Source organism: Giraffa tippelskirchi, chromosome 2, assembly GCF_054371585.1.
Source record: "Giraffa tippelskirchi isolate mGirTip1 chromosome 2, T2T-mGirTip1v1.2.pri, whole genome shotgun sequence".
Lineage (NCBI taxonomy): Eukaryota > Metazoa > Chordata > Mammalia > Artiodactyla > Giraffidae > Giraffa > Giraffa tippelskirchi.
In genome coordinates, this window is record NC_137276.1 from 49,969,800 (window position 1) to 49,984,570 (window position 14,771).

A 14,771-nucleotide genomic window follows, 5' to 3' on the forward strand; every position below is an offset into this window, starting at 1 on the left:
CCTGGTGGGCATTAGAGTTTTGTCTCCCCTTAGCCCTGCAAAGCCTGCCAGAGGTCAGAGATGAGCACAAAGTCCCACTTAAATGCTGCTGCCTCAACCTGCTGGTGCTGTCAGTGCGACTGGTTGGGTGCCTGAGCTAAGCTCATCCCAAGACCTGTCTCCTGTTGGGCCAGCCCACAGATCTGCCTCTGGAAAACCTACCTCTATTCACTGTACCCCAGGACCCTGCAGGGACTGGGTCTGCCCACTTAAACCTGGGTGCCCTCCTGACTTGCACTCATCTTTCTGTTAAGAACCTCATGCTGATTTGACTTAGTGCAGGCTGTTCTCTGCCACAGGGCCTCTCTTGTGAACTGGTCAGTCCTTGCCATTTTATCTGGCCTTGACCTGAGTTGTGCTCTGCCTCTATAGCCCAGGCATTTCTTTTTTTCTGTCCCTGTTGTGCCAGGGAGCTCCCACCTCTGGGCTCCATAATCAGTGCTATGGCAGTGGGCAGCTGGGCCCTTCAAGCCATGATCAGGATGAATGTCTGTCTCTGTCCTCTGACCACTTCCTCCTAAGGGAGACTAGGCAGAGAGCACAGGACCAGGGCAAGTTGCCAGGAACGAAAACCCTCAGGCAGGGGAGGGACCCTCAGGACGAGGCCACATGCTGGCCCTGAGGCTGTGGTCACTGAGAGAGGGGCCTTACCAAGTGACTGGGGCAGAACTTGGGGACTCCAGGGAATTCGTTGACTTTTTGAGAGAAGTTCAAACAGGAAGAAAACAAGTCTCATCTTCACGTGTGCCGGCCCTGAAGTCGGAAACTGCTGTCTCCTGGGAGGATGGCCTTGACCTGCGGAGCTGGAGGACTATTCCTTTCCTGTGGCGGATCGCCCTCTCCTGGAACAGATACTTGGGCCTTAGCGAGCATCTCAGGGCTCTGCAAGATTTTAACTATCCAGAGAGCAGTTCAACTGATCACTGTGAAACTGTACTCCAAAGTTCCAGAAAATCAGATTGTAAATGAAAGGCCACCAATTTCATAGATTTGTAATGTGTTGCCACACCATGACTCCTCAGGGCACTCAGGTGCCTTTCTTCAAGCTCAGTAAAGTTGTCAAGAGGGTGGACGGGGGCACAAAAAGGCAGTTCCCAGCCAGTACATTTCCTGACCTTTTGCTTGAACTTGTCTTATGCCCTTGAGATAATAAAGTATCTCCAAGTGGGAGAAATTAAGGTGGACATTATGTTATCTGTGCCACTAGCGGTTATAGCTGAAGTCTTCCAAGCTTTCTTCATGTTTTCTGGTGCATACACTTTCTCAAGGATAGACAGTCAGGTCACCAGACTGTTTACATGTTGGATAAATTACAGGCACAGCTTTGCTGTGTTTTGTGAGCTAAGTTTAAAGCATTTTTCAGTCTTTTCTGAAACATCAGAGATTTGTAAACATTTTAAAACATACCTCACAATCGACGTATGGGATTTAGTAAGTGATTTGTTTAGGGTCTCGGAGAGAAGGCAGAGATGTGATTTCAAAGAGAATATACAGATATGTGCTCCAAACTGATGTACGTGACTACTTGCTTCATGTGTATTGAAGCAAGTTGAAGCATAGTGAATAGGAGCAGTGTTACAAAACATTTATTCCTTCTGTGAAAGGCAGTCTGCTGTGATGGTTAAAGATTCTGTGGCCAGGTTGCCTCAGTTCACATGCCAGCTCTGCCATAGATTGCTGTGTGCCTTTAGCTAATTTTTCAACCTCTCTGATAAAATGAGAGCAATCATAGCTCTAGCATGTAAGATGTTGGGAGGATTTCATGAGTTAGTCTGTATAAAATGCTTCCAACAGGTAAATGGTGAGCTCTATGCAAATAGTTCTGTTATTATTCAGTCAATACTTATGAGTGATTCTTCTGTAGGCTTGTAAGGCCCATAGAGTGAGGATGAAATAACACCAGCCCACGCCTTGAGGTCTGGGAGACCAGAGAAACAGACGGTGGCAGCAGCTGTGGCCCCCAGAACTGTCATGGGCACCCAGAGGAGGCACTCCTAACCTGTCTCAGGGGAACCTGGGGCTGAAATCTGGGCCGGGTCTTGATGGTTGAGTTAGAGCATTCCAGGAGAAGAGGGATGGGGGGCAACAGCACATAGAAGTGGGGCGAGAAGAGCACCGCTGGGGAAGGGATTTCGTCCATGGGGTGAGGAATCTTAGCGATTCAGGGCAGAACAGCAGGGAGGTGAGGCTGGAGATGGTGGCAGGGCAGATTCCAGAGGATGGCAGTCATCATATTAAAACAAATAACAAAGCCTCATTTATTAAATGCCGTGTCCTGGCACAGTGCTAAGCACGGGACACACACCATCTTCTTCTGGCCTCACAACAACCCCATGAGTGACTGCTGTGATTATCCCCATCCTACAGATGAGAAACCAGTTCAAAAAGAGTGTGGATGTTGGTGAGGTCTCCTGACCAGTGACGGCAGGAACAGTAGAGCTACCGGCCCAGGCCACCTGGCTCTGGGGCTCACACGCTAGTCCAGGAGTGCTGGGGAGCTTGGGTCTGACTGTGAGAGCTTTGGTATTGGCAGTCACACAAATGGACAAGAAGTAGATGCTGCAGAAAAGTCAGGGCAACGGAAGGAGAAGCAGAAAAGACTTGGCTGGAGATGACTGCAGCTGCTCTGCCTCTTCCCGACTTTGAAACGTCCAGTGAGCTCTGGTCACAGGCCACAATTTTTAGGTGTCTTCCCCTGTGACCACATTCAGCTGAGCAAGCCAGTGGGTGAGGGCTGGGATGACAGGCTCCCACGTGTGACTCCTGGTCTCGCTCCTGCATCCCTGAGGACATCGCTGTGCTGTCTTATCCTCGCCCACCCTGGGGCTCAGGCTCACCTCCTTCCTTCCAGAGCCCCAGGCAGAGGCCTGCATGCAAGGGGAAGACGTCGGCGGTGATGGGATCTGGTTATTCCTAGAATAACATGAAAAACCTCCACCTGGTTTTGGCATCAGTTGGAACCATGCCACCAGCCTCTTGGTGACGTGGGACCGGTCTCTCAGCTTCTGTGGGACTAGTTCACTCTCCACCAAATGGGCACCAACTTGCCTTTGTCCCTGTGGCTCAGGGTTGTCATGAGGATTCAGTGAGATAATACCGGCTGTGGACTGCTGCTGCTGCTAAGTTACTTCAGTCGTGTCCGACTCTGTGCGACCCCATAGACGGCAGCCCACCAGGCTCTGCCGTCCCTGGGATTCTCCAGGCAAGAATACTGGAGTGGGTTGCCATGTCCTTCTCCAATGCATGAAAGTGAAAAGTGAAAGTGAAGTCGCTCAGTCGTGTCCGACTCTTAGAGACCCCATGGACTGCAGCCTACCAGGCTCCTCCGTCCATGGGATTTTCCAGACAAGAGTACTGGAGTGGGGTGCCATTGCCTTCTCTGATTCCTCATAATTACTCACCAAGTGCCTGTGTACCTCTGCGGCTGAACACTTGATGGGGTTTATTTCTAATCCTCATAAAAAGCCTGCTAGGTGCAAATTAATCTCCCCAGACTAAGAACATGAATAAAACTGCCAACTCTTAGATGAATAGCTAGCCCTCTATACTATTTACAGACCTTTTGATTCCAAGCGACAGAAAAGACAGCTCAGATGGTCTTACCCAGGAGAAGACTTGGCTGTCTCCTGACCGGGGATGCTGCAGGGTGTGGGCCTCCATCCAGGGGACACTGGGTCCTTGGGGCAGTGACTTCTGTTCCCAGCCTTCCTCTGGGCAGTGCTGGCTCCAGGCTTCGATGTGTCCTCCAGCCAGGTCTGGTCCTCTCAGGAAAGGAAAGGTGGCAGCAGGAGCCTTCTTCACACCTGGTCTCATGAAGGACTCAACTTGCTTCCACAGGAAGCAAACACAATTGCACTCACTGTTATGGAACCAACCTGAACCATGCTCTATGGCCACAGGGTAAGACTGTGCTGAGCAGGGGTTGGGGGTCAGTGCCGCCCAAACATGTCCCTTCAGCCCTAGAAGGCAGGGTGTGGATGCTGGGCAGATAACCCCAGGGATCTCTTTTTGCCATTATTCTTATGACCCAAGGCTAACACTGCATGGAACCGCTGAATATTAAGGAAGCACTTCCCAGTCTTAACCAGTTGGCGTTCAGAGATTTTAAACTTACAAACTAAACCTAAGCCTGTGTGCAGACTCGTTGAGAACTGGCAGGGACTGCAAAGGATGAGCTCTCATGATGAGACCCAGCAGAACCTCTCAGGTGATGTAAACCGTCAATGATGAAAGGCCATGGGGAAGCTGTGGACAGGAAAGTGCCTTGGCAATTACCTCACAAAGGAGCAACTCCTATCCTGATGCTCTTCGCAAAATGCATGCAAGAAGGTCATATGCAGAAAGTAATGCATCAGGATCCCCGGGGGTCTGCAGGTCCTTTGTAGGTGCTCCCACCTTGGTGCAGATTTCTGAGAACTGTGCCATGCCCATCCAGCTCCCTATTCAAGGAGAGCAGATTCCGTAATAACGATGATACCAACGCTGGTAAGATAGTCATAGGTGACACCCATTTAGTGTTTCTACTTCCAGATGTAGTTCTGTGTGCTTGACATAATATGACTTACTTATGAGAAAAAGTCTTTTCAAGGAAAGCCCCATTCTTCCACCTTGAAAGTGAAGTTCTACAGGCTGTACACAGCTCCTGGCATGGACTGTGGATGACCTTGGGTGGTAGTGGAAGCGTATGGAGCGCTTTCAGAAGCCTCGAGCCAGATGTCAGGAAATTCACCCTATTTACACTAGTCCTTGGCCTTTATCAATGGCAGTTGACCTTGGTGAGGGGAGACCTGTAATTGTAAATGACAGTGAGTTGCTAACACAGTTGTCCTGACCTATAGCACCCTACAGACCCTAGCACTCAGTCCGACCTCTGAGCTTTGAGCAGCTGTAACAGTCCTGCATTTAGTATAGACTGAAAATGCAGTGAAATGCTGATAACATCTTCTGCTACCTTCTCTTTAGGAAGCTGGTTTAAGCTCAGAGCAGCCATTGTGGATCTGGCTCTATTGACCTTCTTCCTGCCCTAGTTTTCTTGTTCTCTGTTGTCTGGGCTGGGCCCAGAGTCCTTGCTTCAGGGCCTGGCGGCAGATGGAACTGGTTCAGATCCCAAAGCCCTGCCTTGACCCCTCCGAGGCTTCATTTTCCCATCTGGGAGGGGCAGAGATTATGGCTATCAGGTACTTTTCACAGTGCCTTGCGTAGGGTAGATTGATATAGCTCTTATTAACTTGAGCTTCTGCAAAATATGATTGGTCACAATTAGTTCAATGCCTGGTAGAATCCAGTTTGCCTGCTTTACCTGGTGTCCTAGGGCGGCTGCCCACCACTCGTGTGCAGCCTCTCCCTACGCCCTGCTCGCCTGCTCTGTCCTGCCTGGTACTTGTATGTCTGTGGCTACATCAGTGGCTCTAGAAGGGCACACTGTGCTCTCTCAGGCAGAAAGATTTTCTGATCAAGATTTCAGCTGAAGTTTGTGCGTCCTCTCAGGGCCAAAATGTGGCACCATGAGATAACCGAGTGGTAAAATTGTTCTCCCTGGGTGACACCATGAAGTGTCCCCATTCCTCACCTGCATCCACACACTGGAGAGTAGGATCCATGCTGTTTAGCTCATGTCCCGTCTAATTTAGGCTGAGCTGTCTCATCTGACCCTAATGATAACTCTGTGAGATAGATAGCAGGGATTGTTGTTGCTATTTAGTTGCTAAGTCGTGTCTGACTCTTTGCTATCCTGTAGCCTGCCAGACTCCTCTGTCCATGGAATTTCCCAGGAAAGAATACTGAAATGGATTGCCATTTCCTTCTCCAGGGGATCTTCCCGACCCAGGGATCGAACCCACATGTCCTGCATCTCCTGCATTGGCAGGCAGGTTCTTACTACTGAGCCACCTGGGAAGCTGAATAGCAAGGGTACATCTCCCCATTTTGCAGGTTGGGGGATGTGGCCCAGAGAAGTGAGGGACTTGCCCCGTATCACCTCCCTGCTCAGAGTGGAAGCAAATTCAGTGCACTTCTGCCTGCACTAGAGCCTGTTGGCTGGATCCAGCCACTAAGTGGCATGGAGTAGAGGTGCCCAGCCTTTGTGGGATGGGGACTCCCATGAAAGGCAGCTGGGCCGGAACTTTGTGCATTTCATGACAAGGGGCCCACACGTGCGCCTCCTCCCCACCCTGGTTGGAGCCAGAAGAACTGCCCTGTTTCCCACAAATAGCACTTCTGTTCAATCACTCAGCTCTCTAATTTAGCTGGAGTTTCCTGACTATTTTCTATCTTCCTCGGTTTGACTGGCTCCAGCAATGCTCACTCCCTTGTGTCAAACACAAAATACAGCCCTGTTGCAACCCAAGATGCAGAATAACTTTTCTTGTAAGTGAATCATAAAATGCACTTTCTTTGTCAAAATTTCCTACCACGCCTGCTGGCTCAACAGGAGATGTAAGATGCTGAGAGAACAGTTGTCTGTCATATGCCATTGTGGTGACTCATTGTATCTGAGGGCTCATGACTGAGGTATGAAGCAGAACTAAGTTTAGTGCAGTTTTACTGTTTTCAGGGGGAATGGTGATGACAAAGCAGAGATCTTTTTCAGCTTACAGAAAGCCCTGGACTTAATGGCTTAGACTTATGTATCTCAAAATTTTCATTTTATTTTAAGGAGCAAGAGGATTAAAACCAAGAAAATAGCAGAGCAAGTTGTTGTTAGGCAATGGTCAAAAAGAAAATATCAAATGATTTTAACAAAAATAAATGACCATGCATTTAACAAAAAGCCAAAATTCAAAGCAGGAGGCATGTTTGTAATAAGCATGTCAGATTGATGTAAAAAGTGCAAGCAGATCAATAAGAAAGACTCATGATCCTAATAAATAATAGTAGAAGGTGTCCATACATCATTCATAAATGAGAAAACACAATTAGGCAAACACAGGAAAGGTTCCTCCTAGCCAGCAGAGAAATGCAAATAAAAGGAGATATCAGATTTTTCTTTATTAAATGAGAGAAATTTTTTGAACTGATAAATCTGGTGTTAAAAAGGATGAAAACATAAATATGCTTATCCGTTGACCAAGTGGCTATAAAGTAGTACTAACTTGTCAGAAATCATTTTGACAGTGGGTATTGAATAGCCTTTAAAATGATCCTGTTTTCCTGAACTAGTATTTCTAGGTCTAAGAATTCAAAAACAAAAGTCTAAGAATGGAAAACCATTATGCACAAATACATTTATAGCAATGTTATTTATATATCAAATTGGGAAACAGACGTTTAGATGGTGGGGAAAGGCTAAGTAAACTGCAGCATGTCTTGTCATTAGAATAGTAGGAGGATATAACAATTTGGAAAATGTAGATTAAGTAAAAAGAAAGATGCAAAATTGTAATACAATTTTATTTTTTAAAAACAATGTATAAGAGCCAGGGAAGAGTTGAATTTAAATCCATGCAAAAGCTTGCCCCTGGATGTTGCTAGCAGCTGTTTATTCATAATCTCCGAAGCTTGGGAGCAACAAAGATGTCCTTCAGTAGCTGAATGAATAAATAAACTCTGGTACATTCAAACAATGGAATATTATTTGACATTAAAGAGAAATGAACTATCAAGCTATGAAAAGACATGGAGAAAACTTAAATGCATATTTCTAAGTGAGTGAAGCCAATCTGAAAAGGTTCAGACAATGTATGTATTCTGGAAAAGGCAAAGCTATGGAGATAGTAAACAGTGGTTGCCAGAGGTGGGGGAGAGGGATGACTAGGTGGAGCACAGAGGAATTTGGGGGCATGGAAACTATTCTGTACCTTACTCTAGTGATGGATACATTATAAATTTGTCCAAACCCATAGAATGTACACCACCAAGAGTGAACCCTAATTAAACAGTGACCTTTGGGTGATAATAATGTGTCAAAGTAGTTTCATTAATTATCACAAATACACCATTCTGGCAGAAGAAGTTCATAATGTGACTGGGCAGTGGTCTATCTGAAATCTCTGTCCCTTTTGCTCGGTTTTGTTGTGAACATAGAACTGCTCAAAAAAAGAAATAAAACACAGAAGAGGAAAAAGACTGGAAATATTTACAAAGGTTACGGCAGACTTATTATTTTTGTTTTCATGTCTGTAATTACCATTTTAAAACGTGAACATGCATTAATTTATAATGGAAAGAAAAAAAAACATTTCATGAGTTTAAGATGCTAGGAAATGAAGCTGTACGTGTGGTTGTGTATTTAAACAATCATGAGGGTTTCTGATCCCTTTTTCCCTCTTAGTGGCCAGAGTTTTGTAAACACACATTCCTTTTGGCTATTTGTGAGTTTACACAGTTGACCTTATACTTAAAGGCATGGCCAGTTAGAGTTTCTGTTCCCAATAAAAATAAGCTATCTTTGGGGACTCTTGGTGTGAACTATATTCTTAGAAATTTCCCCACTAGTCACTGTATGACTCAGTCTTTGTTATTTTAAAACTCTAGGACTGTATTAGAATAGTCTGTTTTCTTTTATTAAATGTATATTTATTTAGATAGATATATATTTGTGTTTAATTTACTGTTTTTCAAAGATTATATAATCACATGTGTGTGTGCTAAGTCGCTTCAGTTGTGTCCGACTCTTTGCAACCCTATGAACTGTAGCTCACCTGGCTCCTCTGTCCATGGGATTCTCCAGGCAAGAATACTGGATTAGGTTGCCATGCCCTTCTCCAGGGGATCTTCCCAACCCAGGGATCAAACCTGCATCTCTTATGTCTCCTGTATTGTCAGGGGGTTCTTTACCACTAGCGCCACCTGGGAAGCCCCTATACAATCACATGGTTTAGTAATTTAAATATAAAAGTTAAATAATTATTTTAAAAAATATATGTGCAGTGAAAATTCTCCCTGTCCAATCTTCTATCTCTTTAGTTCCTTCGGCACCCACATTCTAAGGAATATTTTTTAAATTCTTTAATGAATATTTCCAAAGTGAATATTTTCAAAGTTTCTCTATGCTTGTGTACATAAATATTAATATATATCATCTTCTCCTTTTTTTATACAAAAAGTGACACATTTTACACATTGTCCAACACCTAGCCTTTTCACTTAACAATGGGTCTTTCCTTATCCTAGTATAAATAGCTTCCTCATTCCAGTTTCAAAGGACCCCTTTATGTGCATTTATGGATTCACCATAATTTCCTTAACCGGTCCCATGCTGATGGACAGTTAGGTTGTTTCTAATCTATTACTGTTACCAATAGCACTATAATGACTTATATGTACCTACTGTACCCATGCAAGTATATCCACACAATAAATTCCCAGAAGTGAAATTGCCAGGTCATAGAATATAAACCTTTGTAATTCTGATAGCCCTGTGATCCTGATTGCTGAATTATTCTGCATCAGGAAGGGTTTACACTTGTACCCCCAATACTTCTGAGTGCCTGACTCCTCACACCCTTGCCAAAAGAGTACTTTGCCTTAAGTTTGATTGTTGCCATTCTGGCGTGTGCAGAAAGGAAGTGCAATACATTTTTATTTGGATTCCTCTTTCTTGAGGAAGTTTTAGCATGTTTTCCTAGGTATGAGCCTTTCCTCTTGGGTGAAAACTGTTTACCACCTTTGTTCATTTTGGTTATTGGGTCATATTTTAATGGATTTCTAGAAGTCCTTTGCATCATGGAGATAACCTCTCTTGGTAACTGTACTTACCTGGCCGATTATGTGTCTGAGGACAAGAGAGGCACTCTCCTCTGGATTGTTGGAGCCAATAGGATACATTTGAAAGAAGACTGATAGCCATTCAAGAAAGTGTGTGAACTCCATCACACAGGTAGCATTGACAACATGTTTCACATCAGGCCAGTCTGGGTTTGCAGTTTTTGTGTTGTGTGCTTACAAACAGTGTCGCTTAGGGCAAGTCACTTGGCATCTTTGAATCTTGGTATTCTTACCTGTAATATAAGGCTTACCCATTACTTTGGGTTATAATGGATAACACATAGAATATAATACTACAGTGATTGCATAAATAACCACCTAGATAATTGAAAACACTCACCACGCTCCTGAGGATCATTTCAGCCTCTCCCTTATAGGTGAAGGTACAGCAGGAGGATGACGTATGACCAATCATGGTGGCCTCTGGGGGCTCCCAGCTGCAGTTCCCCAGGGTCCTTTCTCACTTACACAGGGGCTGCTCTATCTCTGGATTGTCACCTACAAAGACATGTGCAAGGAACACTGGTGTTAGGGGAGCTCAAGGAGAAGTTTTTAGTGATATCTTAGTACCCTACTGGTGATATAGCCAAGCCAGACTGAGTAAACCCATTAACTACGTGTAAACCACTAATCTATACATCCCCAAACAATGTAAGCAGGCTGGCCCTGGGTCTCTCCAGAGATCTTGGAACTTTACACAGAACAGTATATATTCCTAACTAGCTCATCTCATCATCTTTAGCCAAGGGTCAGTACCAGACATCTCTGGAGATAAGCACAGAGCCATCTCATTTCAGCTCTAAAAAACTCCTACCTTACATAGGTTCATCTGGGTTCTCAGAAACCGTTGTTTCCTTTCCTTGGAACAAACCTGCCTTTGCCTTCACCTGGACCATTTTCTTCTACAGCTCAGGGGAGACTGTCACCAGCGTGACCAGCTTGGCCCCACTGCAGCCCAAGAAGGGCAAGAGGCGGAAGGAGAAAGCTGATGTTCCTCCTGCAGTTCCTGCCAAAGGTAGGAAACTAGTCAGTGGTCACCCACGTGGAGAGCATTGACAACAACACCTGGGGTCTGCTGTGAGTTTCAGACAGGAGATAGACAGATGGAGGATGTGACAATCCTGATTATATGGTCTGGAAAACTCCACCTAGATTCTGATCATATCTGAGCCCTGTCCCTGAGGTGGGCTGAGGTGGGGGCGGTGCCACTGGCCACAGACGGCTTTAGCAGGGAGCTGCGGGGTTGGTGAGGGGGTTGGTCAACCTCTATAGACTAAAGTGTATTTCCCTCTGAACTACTAACATGGTCTGCGCAAAGCAGAATGGGGCAAAAGGGTGTCTGTTCATTTAAGGGAAAACGTTTCTCTGACTTTTCTAAGGATAAAAACCAGGTGTGTAATTTAGTTTGGATTTGTTCTAGGGATAAAATGAGGGTCATGCCTTGATTCCAAGGAATTATGACAGAGCAACATAAATGAGGAAGATGGGCATTTCCTGAGGCAAGAACTAAAGGTGTCTTTAAATAATTCCTAAAATGACTGTAGCCAACTTAGGAGGTCATACCTCAAAGGTTTTGATATATAGTTGGGAATACAAGGGTTGCCCTGGTGAATAATTTAGTAACAAGACAAGATCCATTATATTCCTCAACTGGGACTTTCTATTATGTCCCCTGAGCACTCTTTGAGCCCTGTGGTAGAAGGCAATGGTGCTAAGTCTGAACATATATCAGGTGGACAGAAGAGGCTAGGAGTCATGGGCGTCCTGGGAGGCATGACATGTGTGGATCTGGGGAGGGAAGGGGATGGTCCCTGCTCTGGGTTGGGCAGGGTACTGCTATAGTGTCTCATTCCATCCAAGACGAAAATGAGACTCAGAGAACCACGTGGTAGAGCCTGACTTTGAGTTCAAGTCCCAAGTCATTTAAATACTAGTTAGTTACATGACATTGCAGGAAGAGCCTCAGTTTCCTCCTCCATTATATGGGGGCAATAAGACCCTCCCTAATGACCTCACAGGGTGGCTGTGAGGGTCAAAGGTCACCACTATCAGGGTTAGTGTGCAGCTGGGAGGAAGCTCCAGGGAAAGTTCTAGCCTCAGCCTTAACCAAGTGTACTTGGTTCTCACCTGCACATCTGACCTCTTTGTAGCTGGTAGTGTTTTGCCGACCTTATTGAGGAGAGAGGATGACATGTCCAGAGGCTAGGAGGGGATCACCATTCCCCGAAGGGCACCAGTCCAACTGTTACCTGGATCAGAAACTAAAGTTCTTCCACGAAGACAGGAAGGGGCCCACAAGACTCTGTGTCTGTGGTGCTCATGGTATGTGGACTTGAAGGGTCCTGGGAGGAATTGCAAACTAAACCCTTGACATGTTTCTACAGCTCCGATCGCCACCACATTCCATAAACCGAAGCTGTTAAAGCCACAAAGGAAAGTCACCCTGGTGAGTAACCACATTCTCTGTGTTGTCCCCTCAAGCCCTAAACACACTCTGGCCCAAGGAGTACCTTTATTGACTCAAAACATGCTCCAAGTTCTTGGTGCTTTATGCCCAAGCAAAGCTGCTCTCTTCTTGGGTCAGCTTTCGAGCCAATGTTTCTCCATACCTAGTTCCCAGAGTGGCTTTTTAAAAATCCACATGGGATCGCTTTTTATCATCCATGCTCCTTTTTGAAAAGAAAGAAAAAAATCACACTCTGGAATGTATAAAATATAAAGTGGACCAGCTTGTATAAATTTGTCTTGATAACCACTCTGAAGAGACTGCGAAAGAACCTTCCAGAATATATGTTGTACTTTTTATTTTAAAATACTTTTTAGATTTACAAAAGCATTAGAAAGATGATACAGAAAGTTCCTGTCTACTCTGAGCCCAGCTTTTCCTAAGGTTAACATCTCACAAAGCTGTGGTGTATTTGTCAAAACTAAGAATTTAGCCTCAGCATATTACCATTAATTGCACTCCAGATTCGGGTCAGATTTCAGCAGTTTTTCCATGAATGTTCTTTTTCTGGTGCAGGATCCCATCCAGGCTAGCACATCGATTTCATGGTCCTGTCTCCTTAACCTCTTCCAATCAGGACCAGTGCCTCAGTTCTATGGCCTTGACACTTTTAAAGAGTAGTAGCTACGTTTTTTAGAATGTCCCTTGATTTGGGTTTCTCTGAGGTTTTCTAATGATTAGAAATGAGGTTATGGATTTGAGGGAAGAAAAACACAGAGGAGATATGCCTTTCTCATTGCGTCCCATGGGGGGGGACCTGCTGTAACATTCACCTTGACCACTTAGTGAGGGTGAGTCTGCCAGACTTCTTCATAAAGTCACTACTTTTTCCTCTCCATCCTCTGTTTGTTAGAAGTCAGTCACTAAGTCCAGGTCACACTCAAGGGAAGGAGAGTGAAGCTGCACCTCTTGAAGGGAGGGGTGTCAAAGACTTTGCGGACACATATGAAAACCACCACAGTGATAGGTTTTTTAAGGGAGATACGTCCAGCCTATACAAATGGTCTGTTTTTCCTTGAACTTTCATCTACTCATTTTAGTGTTCATCAGTGGATTTTGCTTGCAGCACTTATTACTATGGTGAATTAATGGTGATTTTCTGTTTTCCTCAACCCATCTCTGTTTACTACTTAAAATTCTTCTATAAGCAAGAGCTGGCTCCCTTCTCTCGTTGATTTATTCACTAATTTCTTCAGATCAGTATGGATGCATGGAGAGTTAATTTCTTTTAAATGTGTACTTGTATTGTTATTCATTTTGTTGCTAATTTTGTTCAGCAGTTGTATATTTGTGTGAGAAAGAGAGAGAGAGAAACAGAAAAAGAGAGGGGGAGAGAGGCAGAGAAACTGGCAAGCCTGTTCTAAAGTGTGTATGTATTGCAAAGAAAAAGAACAGAAAAGTGGAGAGTTTATATATGCTAGTTCACAAAATTTACATTAAAACCACAGTAATTAAGCCATGTAGTAAGTAATTGGGCTTCCCTGGTGGCTCAGACAGTAAAGAATTTGCCTGCAATGCAGGAAACCCAGGTTCAATCCCTGGGTGGGAAGATGCCCTGGAGAAGGACATGGCAACCCACTCCAGTATTCTCGCCTAGAGAATTTCATGGACGGAGGAGCCTGGCGAGCTGCGGTCCATGGGGTCACAAAGAGTTGGACACGACTGAGCGGCTAACACTTTTACTTCGCTTTCAAGTAATGGTATTAGCACAAGAATAGACATATAAACCAAAACAACAGAATAAAGAGCCCCAAACATATCTGCATATGTAATGTCACTTGATTTTATAACAAAAGTGACATTGCAGCGCAGTGAAGAAGGGATTATCTTTTCCGTTTATGGTGATTATCTTTTCCGTATATGGTACTGTATATATGTGGTACTTCACACCACACAAAAAATTAATTAGTATGAAAGGTAAAAATAAAGCTTCCCAAGCATAGTGTATCTACACAATGTCAGGGCAAGCAAAGATTTTCAAATCTGTAACGTTGCGAGCTTGATGGTTGCAGTCAGGACTTGAACCTGTGTCCTTCTGAATTCAGAGCGTAAGGTTTTAACCAGCTTATTCAAAGCTTTGTCTCAGAGGGAAACCTGGATCTCTGTGCATGACTCTGACATCTTCTCCTGGCTCAGCCTTACCCCTGACCTATTCTGTGCCCAGGTTTCCTGCTGTTCCTCTGGACAGGATGGCTCCTCTGTTTTCCAAGAGAGAACCTCCTTTTCCCTGCAATGAATTGTGGGTTCTGTTTTCACGCAGTGTGATTCCATCTGGTTCATGTCATCAAAAATTCCTCACCATTTCTGCTCTATTGACTATACCAGTCTTGTCCTCAAATACAACAGCAAAGGTTTTGCTAATTTCAATAGATCTATGGTCATTCAGTGGACTTTGGGAAACTCAGTTGAACACAGAGGCTAAAATGATCAACTTTTCTTAGAGCATCCTGCATCCTACCCATGAGAATCAGACTCCCCCAATAGTCTAAGCTCACTCTCCCAGCTGTGCATACCATTGAGC

General features: G+C 44.7%; 1 protein-coding gene across 1 annotated transcript in view; it reads left to right on the forward strand.

The window, feature by feature from the left end:
* VSTM4 (V-set and transmembrane domain containing 4) overlaps window positions 1–14,771 on the forward strand; it is a 76,384-nt gene that overhangs the window by 41,450 nt on the left and 20,163 nt on the right. Inside the window, exons 6-7 of the mRNA XM_081561685.1 lie at window positions 10,653–10,759; window positions 12,129–12,190. Coding sequence (XP_081417811.1) covers window positions 10,653–10,759; window positions 12,129–12,190 — 169 coding nt within the window. The remainder of the gene's footprint in view (window positions 1–10,652; window positions 10,760–12,128; window positions 12,191–14,771) is intronic.